The sequence below is a fragment of the Larus michahellis genome, chromosome 3 (genome assembly GCF_964199755.1).
Source record: "Larus michahellis chromosome 3, bLarMic1.1, whole genome shotgun sequence".
Taxonomy (NCBI): Eukaryota; Metazoa; Chordata; class Aves; order Charadriiformes; family Laridae; genus Larus; species Larus michahellis.
Genome location: NC_133898.1, coordinates 131,299,825 through 131,313,287, shown reverse-complemented (window position 1 = coordinate 131,313,287; position 13,463 = coordinate 131,299,825). Strand labels below are relative to the sequence as shown.

At 46.2% G+C, this 13,463-nt stretch overlaps 1 protein-coding gene across 1 annotated transcript in view; it reads left to right on the top strand.

Annotated features, from left to right (window-relative positions):
* Positions 1 to 13,463, top strand: part of RAB10 (RAB10, member RAS oncogene family) — a 48,343-nt gene that overhangs the window by 26,345 nt on the left and 8,535 nt on the right. The window contains exon 2 of the mRNA XM_074582287.1: positions 1,760 to 1,820. Coding sequence (XP_074438388.1) covers positions 1,760 to 1,820 — 61 coding nt within the window. The remainder of the gene's footprint in view (positions 1 to 1,759; positions 1,821 to 13,463) is intronic.

The window sequence follows — 13,463 nt, the reverse complement described above, 5'->3', positions numbered from 1 at the left end:
GTTGAAACAAGACGTGGTCCTCAAGCCTCTCGTGCTTGGGAAGAGGTCCTTGTCCTGGCTTGGCCTGCACGGCATCTGCCCCGAGCCCACCTCTTCTGGGGGAGAGCAATTAGTCTGTACCCACTGCGCAAATGAGCTTTCACCAAGGGCTGAAACAACTGTGGTCGGATTTCCCTGCCGCGGATGGGAATGTCTCACCAGGTGCCAGCAAGACTGTATTTGCCTATTCTGGGGTTGCCTCTCCCTCGGGTTAGAGCTGCTCCCTGAAAGTGAAATGGTAACGTCTCGGCCTTCCGTCTGTCCTTGTCATCTGAAAACAGTTGCTGGTTCCCAGAAGAAATGAAATTCTTGGGTAATGGGCATGTAATGTTGGGTTTTGTACTGCTGACACCCATCCCTGGTTTTTATTCTGCCTTCAAGTCATCAGTTTCTTATTTTAATCATCCTTCGTATAGTGCCTCTCCCTTTCGTAAGCAGTAGGCTTCAGATAGAGCAATTATTACACCAGAATTAATAAGGGCAGTATTAAATGCTGGTTTCAGTATGGGTCTCGGCTAAGGATCTGTCGTCAGTTTGATGGTTTCTTCTTCCCTAAGTCTTTTCCGGACAGTTCTCCTTCAGTCCTTCCTTGCAAATCCTGGGCATAACGAACTTCCTTGTGATACCGCTTCAGCTTTGCCCCAGATTAACATGTGAATTATTTTGTGTTAGTTGGTAAAACAACCTTACTCACGTGCTCTCAGGAGGGCTTCTGCTTACTCTGGGTTTTGAGAGTGGTGGTGACACACTTTGCACGGTGACACACGTCAGCGGCTGGAGCGGGGCTGGACCCGGAGGAGGAGACGTGGCGGTCGGGTGCCGGCTTGTGCCGATAATCTGCCTTTTATTGCTGGGTGAGAGCTTCGTGTTGCCCCAACCCTTCTGCTCCCGTTGCTTGGCCGTCTGTGAACCACGCGCGGGCGTTTAGCCCGAGAGACAGTTCAGGGCTTCAGCTGCTCGTTTCAAGGGTGTAAAAAGCCAGATGACTATTTTTAATGGTCTGGAGTTGTGTCACATGCTCTGGTGTAGGCTCTCGTGCTGCCTGCCTCGAGTTACGCTAAACAGGTAACAAGAATTAGGATTTCTGTAGTTGATGTTATTCTTACAAGTAGATTACTTGAACAAGATTAATGGAAAGGAGAAATTTTTTTGGGGGGGAAAAAGTAGGTTTTTTGAGAGGTTTCTGAAATTGGTGGTATCACAAGGATTAGGTATAAGCATAAAAAAATAACCCAAAATTTCACAATGTTTCACGTAATTTGTCAGCATATGCAAAATATTGTGGTTTAATCATTTTGGGGAAAGAATCTTTTTTAAAAAAGCCAAGAAGGAAGCTTGCTATTTTGTTTAGGATGTTGAAGTTTATACCCAAACTCCCAAATTTCTCCTTTGTGGAAGTTCTCCAGAAAAATGGCAAAAACCTGATCTTTTTCTTGCTTGAAAATAAGCAAGACACTTAAAGGTTTTTACAAGCCAGATCATCTCATCAGTGTTACCTGAAGGTGTCCGTTGCCCGATTGTAGACTTTGAGGCCCCGTTTGGTTGGCACGCTCCTCCTGCACTCTAGCTTCCTCGGGCATCCCTGCTTTACCCGATTATTCAAGTAAAAGAAGAAAAAAAGCCCTTCTGTCTAGAGCAGTTGTGAGTTGACGTGGAATTGCTTTCTTTTTTTTTTTGTAAGTAGATCCTAATTACTTATTTATGTGTTTGTTTATTTTAGGGATAGACTTCAAGATTAAAACCGTTGAATTACAAGGAAAGAAGATCAAGCTACAGATATGGTGAGTAACGTACCCGAGAAGCTGCGGGGTGGCATCCTGCTGGATGGCTGCTTGCAGAGGCAGGTTTTTGTGAGAAGGGTTGACGTTCAGGTATCTAATTTTGTAACTGTTTTGTATTTTTCCCTAAACGTTCTTTGGGAAGTGGGGAAGAGATGTGTGTGTTGTGTTTATAACCGCTGTTACTGACTGCTCCCTTGGACAGGCTGCAGGCGAGTCTCCTCTTTGGGAGGACGGGATCCTCGCAGTCTGTGATTTAGTGGGAAGTGTTTGAAAACTGGGATTTTTAAATTAGGAGCTGCCTCGAGTTTATGATTGTAAATTGAGTGGTAGCCTTGCTTTGCAAGAAAGTGCAATCCACATCTGCACTCAAATTTTATGTTTTGCCACAGTAAACTGGAGAGTTTCTGAGCTGGCTGAAAGCATGACTGCTTTTCTGTAGGAAAGTCTAATGTGAGGCAAAACTCTTTCCTTTTAGCTTGCTGTGCATGTCTAACTCGAGATTTTTCTCCTATTTTAATAGGCCTGTAACAAGTCAGGTCAGGAAAGCTGACGGCTTCTCCTGGCCTCTGTTTTCGCGTGGCCCTCCCTGCTCAGCCCTGTGCGCGTTGCTGGTGCGTTCTCCGGCTCTACCGAGAGTTCACAACTTGCATTTGTTTGGACCTTGCATTTGCCCATTTTGGCCCCTACTACTAAAAATTCTTTTATGTCTGGATAATGTTGACGTTTGTAGATGCAGATGGATGGAGTCTGGTTAGGAGGTGGCATTGGTCTTCCTCTATCCAGGTGGTCATTCCAATGCTGTAGGACTGGCTGAATGACTATCCTTCCTAACGAGTGTATTCTGAATCCTTGTTACCATCACTCGGAGTGTGCACCTTGTCCCCTAGCTGTTTCTCATGTCCCACTCCCGTGAGCGCCTCCTTAGCAGAAGTCAGCCAACTTAGTTATTTTGGTTTGTGCCCTGCAAGGGAAAGAGTTGTTGAAGTTGGTTTTGTTGTATAAACTGCGCAGCCGGTCGATAAGGAAGCACTTGGATGATGAAGTAACTCGGCGCGCTGGGGCGCTTCAGCGGGGAGCCACAAAGGGTAACCGGCGGAGCTGTGTGGGGAGGGATGGGTGTAGATCAGCTGGGGAGCGAGGGCAGAGCGGCGGAAAGGAAGGAACCGAGAGCAGGAGCTGGAGGCAGCCAGCGGGAACGCAGCTTCCTTGAGTGACTCGCTGGGCAGCTCTTGCAGGAGGAGTTCACCAGCTGGTTAACGTTCAGCTTTTCAACCCAGAGCAAACCGTAACACCAAACAATCATTTCGTGTTGCGTTTTTTTACCCCAACAGGGCAGGTGCTGCGAGTCACCCTGGGGTAGAAAGGTAGAACAAAACATTGGAATGACTTAAAGGAAGTGTTAGATTAAACGTTGGAAAAAGTCACGATGAAATGTAGAAACTGAAAATATGGAATACTGAGGATGTTTAATGTGCATGTAGCCAAAGCAGCAAGCCATAACGAAGCCGTACGCGTTTTTAGTGGCCTAGGGAAATGAAGAGGGGTTTGGGTGAGCCGAGTTCTATGAAATTGGAACTTTTAAATGTTGCAAAGTTGGGAGATCATTGTCTGAATCTGCTTCTTGTTCCTGACAGTTTAAAATTTCGCATTTGAGGTGAAACTTGGAAAGCAGAAAATGAAGTTCCTATGACATGCACTTTTGATGGAAAAAAAAAATAAAAATAAAAAAATAAAAATATCTAGGCTTTGTAGTTTCCAGCTCCTCCTGTACAAGGAGTTTTGCCCAGCAGTGGTTTGGTGGCTAGAACAACAGTGTCTTTCGGTGAAGATATTTTGTGCAAAGCATCTATATTTAACCACCGCTTCCTGCACTTGAACTCACCCTGCACTTCTAGGAGTTGTGTAACACGTTGCCGGAGTTACCCTTCACTCCCACTGCGGCAGCTCAGTAAGAAGGGACGCTTTAGTTTCCCTTGTAAACCCGAGGCTGTTCTTGTAGCTTTTCTTGCGTGCAGAGTATGGCTCGTGCTTTTATAACTGAAGTAAATGCACAGGAGCAAATATAGGTGGATCAACAAAACACATCATCTGAGTCGTAGGTAGCGCTTCCACTGGGATGCAGCTCCGTACTTGGTTAACCTGATACCAAAAGGCTGATGGTGAAGAGGAAAGAGAGTTTAAGGTCAGGAGGTGGGACCCTTGGCCCTTGTTCAGGTGGGCTTGTACCAGTGCGGCAGCTCCCTGCTCAGAACGGAGAGGAGGAATGACCGCCCCTTCGCTTGTGGGGTTTCTCCCCATCTGAAAACTGTTGTCCCGGTTGTGGGATTGCTGTCAGTTTGCCCGGTTTCTTGTACACACCTCTGAGCTGCATCTGGTCGCTGACAGAGACAGGATACTGGCCGTGATGGCACTGGGCCAGTCCACGAGAGTAAGTCCAGCCACGGCTCTCCAAAGTGCCACCAAATCTTTGTCCAGCCCTCCATAATGCTGCTTTCTTGCTTCCTAACAGTCCCTTTTATTGTTAGAAGCAAAGGCAGTTTTGTTATCACTGTTGCTGCTGTTATCATCACCATTATTATTATTGGTGCTTATTCAGATTGAAACCTCTGTGTTTGTTTTTTTTCCAGAGTAGTGGCATTCAGCTGTTTGTGAAATGACAGATGGTGACAGAGTTTTGTACTGTCAAGAACTTAGTATTTGTTAGCCGTTTCCCAAGTATGACGGAGTTCCTTTACATAGAGTTGCTCAGTGTTTACGAAGGAGCTGCGTTCAGTCAGCTATCACTGGCAGAAGTGGTGGCTGAACGAACCCATCCCGTACGGAATAAGGTTTCTACGTCAGTGGGAGTGGTTAAGGCTTTGATTAAGTAGCATTTGTTATTTACATAGGTGAACAGAGTATTTCTGTTCACATACAGAAGGCAATAGAAATAAACTGTTCCTCAGTTTAAAATTACTGTATTGACCTGCCTCTTGCTGATCCGTGTAATCCTCCATCACCCACATGTTAAATCTTTCTGTGCTGTTGTCCTGGTTAGTTGTTGCTCTCTGGCTGCCTGCAAAACTGTGTCACTGGTTTACTGTGGCCAGTACTGGCTTTTGTACTCCTTGGGGTGGGGGTGCAGTCTCAATGGGCAATTAGTTTTACAGAAAACAGGTAAAACCGGCACTTTCTAATAGAGTGCTGCTCCTTTCTACACAGCGGGATGGCCACCCACCACTCTTCCTGGGCATGGAAGATGAGCAGACGTAGCAGCGTCTCAGTTGTGCCTTGATCTCTAAAATAGATATATATATAGGAGTAAAGCAGAATACAAAGGTCAAGCTGAGTTAAACCTTGCCAGAGGTGATAAGCAACTTGATACTTCATAGCTATTAAAAAGTGGGGTTGCTGGTCGGTGAGGATCAAGCTAGGATTAAAGTGTTTTCATACTGCTCCAAATGTAAATGTGCCTGTTGCAAAATGATGTTGAAACCGGGAGGGGGGAGGTTGGGACAAGAGGAGATGGAGAGCGGTGGTGTTGCGTCCCAAGTGGGACTGTGTTGGTCTGCAGGGAGGTTCTGGAGAGCCTCAGCTAGGCTGAGCCAGCCTGTGGGTGCATGGGCTGCCAGCGAGGAGGAGGATGGGACACAGCTCTTGGGACTGGCCATCTGAAGGAATCATAGAAAGGTTTGGGTGGGAAGGGACCTTAAAGGCCACTCAGTGCCACCCACCGCCCTGGGCAGGGACACCTCCCACCAGCCCACGTTGCTCCAAGCCCCGGCCAACCTGGCCTTGAACCCCTCCAGGGATGGGGCAGCCACAGCTTCTCTGGGCAACCTGGGCCAGGGGCTCACCCCCCTCACACCAAAGAATTTCTTCATAATAATCTCATCTAAATCCACACTCTTTTAGTTTAAAATCGCTCCCCTCCCTGCTCCAGAGTCCCTCCCCAGCTTTCCTGGAGCCCCTTGAGGGACTGGCAGGGGCTGGAAGGTCTCCGCGGAGCCTTCTCTTCTCCAGGCTGAACCCCCCCAGCTCTCTCAGCCTGTCCTCCCAGCAGAGGGGCTCCAGCCCTCCCAGCATCTTCGGGGCCTCCTCTGGCCCCGCTCCAACAGCTCCGTGTCTCTTCTGTGCTGAACGAGCTTGTTCAGGGCAGGTCCATCAGGAGGACTACTGCTGTGTCAAATTCTGGGTGGAAGTATGTAGAAGAATCAAGTGTCGTCTTGGTTAGGTTATTGTATTACTTCTCTGTTAAGAAAAATTGTTGATGTGACAGTATATGGTATGATGCCAGATGGAAAGTCACCAATGGTAGGCTTAGTGTAGGATTTGGGAGAAATAAAGTAAAGATTTGGGAGTAGAAATAGTTATGAAGGGTGGGACCTGGGTGGGTTGACACTGATGAGTGTCCTGACAAATACAGTAATGCTCATGCTATAGAGAAGGGAGGGAGAATAAAAGAACCAACATGAGAGGTGACTGCTCCAGGAAAAGATGGTGTTATCACAGTGAAAGTGATGAAACGCTCTAGAGGAATAGAGCAGTAGAGCTAAAAATTCAGCTATGAAGAAGTGTAAGATCGTACAGTCCAGGAACTCAGAATTGCTTTGAAATGGAAACCAAAAGGTTTAGGCATCCTGTAAGTCTCTGAAGTTACTAGCATAATGCAGCAATTGGAAAACTGTGATTTTTCATGTACTGTGGGTGCAGTCATTTGCAGTGGGCAGGGAAGTGTTACCGTCTGACATAATAACGATTCTGGTTAGCGTGCCCTAGAAAGAAAGGGGCAAGTAGGATGGTCAGAGGGGTGTAATAGCTATTTTAGAAAGAAAAACTGAAAGATTAGGATTTTCCTGGATGTCAGAGAAGTGACCAAAGCACATTTTTTTCAAATCGTGAGTATGCTGGAAAAGGTAGGTAAGGATTGATATAACTCATTTCCTTTTCCAGTACCAGAACATCAGCTCTAGCGTGAGGCTAGAAGGTGGCACATGCAAAACACAGGAAATCACTGAATCATGGAATGATTTGGGTTGGAAGGGACTTTAAAGCTCATCTAGTTCCAAGCCCCTGTCCTGGGCAGGGACACCTCCTGCTAGAAGTGAAGTTAAGCTGTGGAACTGCTCTTCACATACCAAGCTGTGGTGGTAGCTGCATATGTACACGGGTTTGCAAGGGAGTTCACAAAGGAACAGTCAGCTTTGGACTGTTAAATACACAGATGTGAGCTCTGGCTCCAGAATTCTTGAACTACCTATAAGTGGAAGCTGGAAAAACTCTGGCCTGACTCTTATGTGCTTGTGAGAACGCACGGAAATCAAATGTAGGTTTTTCATGCTGGTGATGCAAAGGCTGAAAGGAAATACTACTGTCATCTAAAAATACATAGTGGAAGCAGGCACGGAAGAGGAGGAGGGACTCTTTAAGGTCAAGGACAGTGGAAATCCAAGTTGCTGGAAATCCACTAGCAGGAGTGGGAGACTCTGGGAGAAGCTCTAGTTCAGTGGAATGGAAACGAAATAAAGGAGAACATGGAGGGGAAACAAAACACAGATCAGCCAGGTATTTCAGAACAGAGCTTGACAAATAAGAGGATCATGATGTATCCTGTTCCATTATTGCAGAAGAACTTACCCCAGGAGCCCTTTTTCCATTCATTCAAGAATATTCTGTGAAAATTGGTTGCAGAAAATACAGCCACTTCCTGGTCTCTCACAGTCTGTGCAGTCTGGGAAGACAACTGGGAACTGTAAGAGGGTGATCCTGAAGGTGGGTTTACAGGATGTTGATATTGTGAGAGTGAATCCAAAACAACAAAAAAGTCAAGCCCTAAACCCTCTGATGCTGACACTGGAATGCTGGAGGGATGGGGTAGGGCAGAAAACTATCAAAGAATAACTGCAGTATTTAGAAATAGGTTTCCAGGGATTATAAACAGAGCGGGGTTATGTGAGCAGGGGTGAGTGATTAGCCTTTTCAAGAGGTCCGTATTTGCTTTTCCAAGTCAGGGTAGTAAGTAATTCCAACTTTCCTTAAACAGCCACATGGTGTATACATGTCTAGTCTTAAACTAGTCTTAAACCGATCTTAAGGAGTAACCAAATTATAGGTGTGGAGCTGTATGAAGAGTGAGCTTTGCAGGGATTCGTAAGGACTAACAGTTGTTGATGGACCTGTTGGAGCGGGGCCAGAGGAGGCCCCGGAGATGCTGGGAGGGCTGGAGCCCCTCTGCTGGGAGGACAGGCTGAGAGAGCTGGGGGGGTTCAGCCTGGAGAAGAGAAGGCTCCGCGGAGACCTTCCAGCCCCTGCCAGTCCCTCAAGGGGCTCCAGGAAAGCTGGGGAGGGACTCTGGAGCAGGGAGGGGAGCCGTGGGACGAGGGGGAAGGGTTTTACACTGGAAGAGGGGAGATTGAGATGAGCTATTGGGAAGAAATGGTTTGGTGTGAGGGGGGTGAGCCCCTGGCCCAGGTTGCCCAGAGAAGCTGTGGCTGCCCCATCCCTGGAGGGGTTCAAGGCCAGGTTGGACAGGGCTTGGAGCAAGCTGGGCTGGTGGGAGGTGTCCCTGCCCAGGGTGGTGGGTGGCACTGGATGGGCCTTTAGGTCCCTTCCCACCGAAACCATTCTGTGATTCTATGATTCCCATCTGGTGAATCTCCCATGTACCAGTTTTCACGCTTTCCCGGCAGCCTGTCGGTGCGTGTTGTCCCGCCAGACCAGGAGCTCTGAGGGATGGAGGTGCATGTCAGTAGAAGGTAGAAAGTGCACGATTCTTCGATTCGTCTGTGCCTGGGGCAGGCTTGTATGCAGGACTGCTGCCCCGGCAGTGTCTGCAGGCTTGTTGCAAGGCGCTGATTGGCATCGTTAATGCCAGAAAGTTGGGATCTGAAAGGCTGGATCCAGAGCTGGGTAAGACAAATGATCCGTTTCTCTTAACGGGGCAGTTCTCTTCATCTGTGCACGGAACAATCATACTTGATAATCTTGTATTAATATGGAAACAGTGTGACGACAAAATTGCTTCTGTAGTAAACCAAAAAATATGTAACTCAGAGATTCAAAGACATCTAAATTGTTTCTCTTTTTTCCTATTTAGCTGCTACTCTCACCCTCCTGCATTTACATAAAATTTGTGTGTCACCCTATTTTCCTACAATCTTGTTGACTGATTCCAAATTTTAGAAACAGAAACTTACATTTTTCAGTATGCAGCTCTTAACTGGGTAGAAGACTATAAGCTAACATTTTTCTATGAGTGTGTCTCTGCTGGGAATACTCTTACGTGGCTAGAAATGTGTCCTCAGGATTTTGTTCTATTCAGCAATGAGCTTGTTGCACAAAGAATCGTCTGAGCTGGAACACCAGTCCAGGTGAAAGGAATGTGCAGCGGCATAGCTGTCTGAAGCAGTTACACCTGTGGGAATTCCCTGCTACATGCAAATTCTTGGGTTTAAGAAGTATGGCGGTGAACAGCCGAAGCTGCAGACACACCACTGACTAGGGTATGGTCGGTCTCATTAATTTTTGCAATTACCCTAGGAATGGCTAAAAGTTAACTCTTGCTGCTGAGAGCTTTGGAGACCACTCACCATGTGCCTGGCTCCAGGTGGAAGAGACTCTTGGCCCATCAGTCTGACTTCCTAGAAAACAACTAGATACTTCGCTCATTATAGATTTATTTTTTTCCTGGATGAATATTTATTCAAAACAGTTGAAATTTGCCGGTCATGAAGATACCTTACAGACGCTCCTTTGTGAAGGAAAGTCTTGGACCCAGTTGCTAAAGCTTCCAGAGCGTGCCTGATGTCAGCAGTGCGGTTTCTTCAATGCAATATTCTGCTGGGTAGTTTAAAAAAATATTATAAGATGAAACAGTGGGACAGTAATAAAATTCTTAGGATTATTTTGCTAGGAATTATTTGGTTTAATACGTCAAAGACCTTTCTTTTGAGCTGTGTGGACTGGAAGGATCTTCACAAATCATCGGATGTAATCTCTTCTTGTTGCACCCATGTAAATATTTCATAAGCAAATCATAGTGCATTTTAAGGTTTCTTTAGTCTCTGCTAGGTCAACCGGAAAGCTGTCCTAGAAATTCCTTTCTCTGTTGGTTAAACCTCTAAGATGATACCGCTTATGCATACTTTAATGCTGGCATGAGAATAATTCAAATAGATTTTTTGCTTTCCCCAGTCCCACAGGACGACCTTCTTTGTCTCCATTTTGCAGCTAAACAAACCAAGTTCTCTCGCTTTCCTCCTGTGCAGTAGGGCTCCGTTTTCCTTGGCTGTCTTAATAGTCCTTGTCTACGTTTATTTTAGCTTGGAGAGCTTCCACAAATGTTGTTGCCTATGTGAAGGATTTATTGCACGCCCATAGCTTTGGAGCGTATTCTTACGTCCCAGAGGTTTGAACAAAAGAATGGAAGGCCAGGACAGTAAACAGGGCATGCGGTCTCCGCTTGTCTCCTGCCGTTTGCTCAGGGTGGATTCATCAGTCGTAGGCAGTTTGAAAACCATAACTCATTTCCTCTGTTTGCTCCAGTCAGGTCTCTAATCTCGCATCCATTAAGAGTTATCTCTGAATAATGAATGGGGAATCCATTAAGAAGGGGAAAGGGCAAATATAGTACCTATTTAAAAAAAAAAAAAAGGGGGAAACACTCCAGGTTCTCTGCTTTTTCCTTCCCCGGCTTTCTTTTCATCCATTTGCTTCAGTTGCCAGAAGAACCACTGGAGGAGTTAACGAAGCGAGTTAGTTGTAGGCGCGTAGGATGTGACAAGGGATGACTAACAACTGAGTGTGGCCAACGCCAAGTTGTGTAAAATTGATCTCGGTTCTTGCTGTGACAGCTACTGGCCTTGTCAGGAGGGGAGAAATCACGGATGTCATATGGCTTGATGTTTTTGGCGAGGCTTTTCTGACACTGTCCTGCTTGATACAAGCAAGTTAGGGGGAATGACTGGGGTGAAGGTGCTATCAAGTGGGTACAGAACTCATGGCGAGAGAAAATAAATGATGTGTGATTAAGAGTTCCGTTGAGAGATTTTGCAGGAGTCTGTCCCGAGTTTCATGATAGGCAATGTTTTCTTTAAAGGTTGAGATAAGGGAATATAGAGGGTATGGTTATTGCATTTTAGCTAAGCAGGAAAAGATGAAGTTGCAAAGTATAAATTGTATAGAGGACTGGATTATAATTCAAATTGCTTTCGGAGAAGTGTCATTGGAAAAAAAAGCCCAGTGAAATTCAGCACAGGCAAATGGGAAGTTGTCAAGTTCAGTCTGTGTAATCAGTTACTCAAATGTCAGAAAAATCTGCTCAGTCATGAGGAAAGGGAGGGGGGTGCGTCAACAGGCATGCCCAGGTCTGCTAGAAAATATTCCTGTGTGAGGAAGAAGACTTCACCTGGAGCAGTGTCCGGGTTTTTCCTTAGACTTGGGCAAGTTGGAGGGAGTCCAGAGAGAGTAGTAGGTGGGGCTGTGTATCTTAGCCCTTTGGCCAGTGAGTAAAGTCTAAAGAACTTCAGGTGGCTTGAGAAAAGGCAGAGAAGGTGCAAGAGCTGTGTTTGAGTATGCAAAAAGTAGTTGTAGAAAGAAGGGAAATGAACTCTGCTACCTGTGAAAAGTAAGGCAAGGATTGACGGCCTTAATTTGCACTAAGGAAAACCCAAGTGTGCCATCAGGAGAGACTTCCAAATGGCACAGAAAGGAAATGAGAGAGTGGGATTCAAGCCAGCAACCGTCAGAGGTCTTCAGTAGAACATCAAGCATCTTTGAAGCATAACGTGGGTATCCCTCAATGTTTTGTAGAGCCGGGGAATGCGCTAGATTGCCTCTCGAGGCTGCTGCCAGCGAGCCAGACCTCTGCGCAGCATGGCCTGGTAGAACATCTCTGAACAAAGCGGTGCTCGGGTTTAGGACCTGCCTGTGTTCCCCCTCCTCTGCTCTTTGCCCTTGTCCTGGTGTTTGCCAGCTCCTGGGAGGAGATAAAATCTCGGGAGCAATTGGTCTCAAAACCCTGATGTGGGGTCTGAGCCAAACAGAGCCGATGAGACACTTCGAGAAGAAACTTCGTAGAGCATTTCCCTGCATCTCAGGAACTTTTCTCCGTGGCATCTTTGGATTTCGAGGCTTTTCGTTTACTCCCCATTTGCCAACTGATACTTGGCCAGAAATCTGACGTGTGTTTAAACAAATTGATTTGGCAACTGCAGTCAGCGTTTGTTGGGTCAACTGTAGGTGACAGGACAGTGGGGAGAGCTGAGTTTTCACAGGACTTGGTGCCTGGTGGTGTCCGTGTCCTGCCAAGGCACTTGCTGTGACCTCAGGAACAGCTGAGAGGGAAATGAGTTGAACTAGTTCAACTCCAGTCCGTGATGTTTTCTGAGGTTACTGGTTTGTGAGCGAGGAAATGTGGGTCTGTGGGTCAGGGGGGAACGCTGTGTCTTTCCGAAGGCGGTTAGGGAAGGTTTGATCTCAGTTTAGACCAGTTTAAATTCAGAGACACCGTTGATAGTTGAATAGTGTCACTGAAAAGTGTCTGCGAACTTGTAATCTGTTAGGTTTATGTTCTCTGAAAGACAACTGCGTGTTCTTACTCTTGAGAACTCTTAATTCTCAACTTAATGGCATGCGAGTTTATTTAACCAAATCTCACGTGTTCCATGAAAGATCTCAAAATTAGATGGGAAAATACATACTGTCATTAATCTTGCATGATCGATTTTCAGGATATTGCTTATAGAAATCAACGGCTTAATGTTACAGTACATCTTCTAGATCTACTTGTTATGTACTGTGGCCTAAAATTTCAGGAATATAAATGTGTAAGATCGTGTTAAAGCTCTATCAAATTGATCTGAAAACAAAATTCTTCTCAGTTTTAAGTCTGAGTTCCAGAAAATGGTGAGCAATTGTCTTCGTGGCTGCTCAGCAGCTGCTGAAGTGGAAGGGGATGTTCTTGGGCATGGTGGTGGTGTTGGCTGGACAGTTGGGGCAGGTCATGGCTGGTCACAGTTCCAGTCTCTCCTGACTTTGGCAGCGGCCCTGCTGATCAACCTACGTTTTGAGAACTTCCTACAGAATAGTTCTGGGTCAGCTGGGTTTGTGCAGTGTCTCGTCAGGCTGGTCAGTGGTTATGGTGTGTACCTTAAACCTTGTAGGTGAACTTCTGAAGTGCCTTATTTATATGTTCACTTGGGAAGAACTGGTCAGTAACAGGGGAGAGTGTCTGGGACAACGATGCTTCTGGGCTTGTTCAGACCCTCCCGCTGCTGGAGCTCACAGTGCTGTCGAAGTGTTGGTAGAGCATTTCTTGCTCCCGTTTTTGTCCTGCCTGTTTCTGGGTTCCACTGAAGCTCAGATGTCCGAGACGCTCCCCTGAGATATGGGACTTGGAAATAAGAGTTTCTCCTTTTGAGTGCAAGTTTCAAGTTGTCAATAAAAAAATATGAAGTTTAACAAATTTCTACCGTGACTTGATACTGGATTTGTTTATTGTGGTAAGATACCAGAAGACCTACTGCATCTCACTGCTTTGCTGTTCAACAGATGGCTTCATCTTCTGCCACCTTAGTCGTGTAAGCCCAGTTGGGCAGCCCAGCATCTTCTGTCTCTGTCATAGTTGACTCCAAAATGTGTTTTTTTAAACAGTCCCCTTTAAAG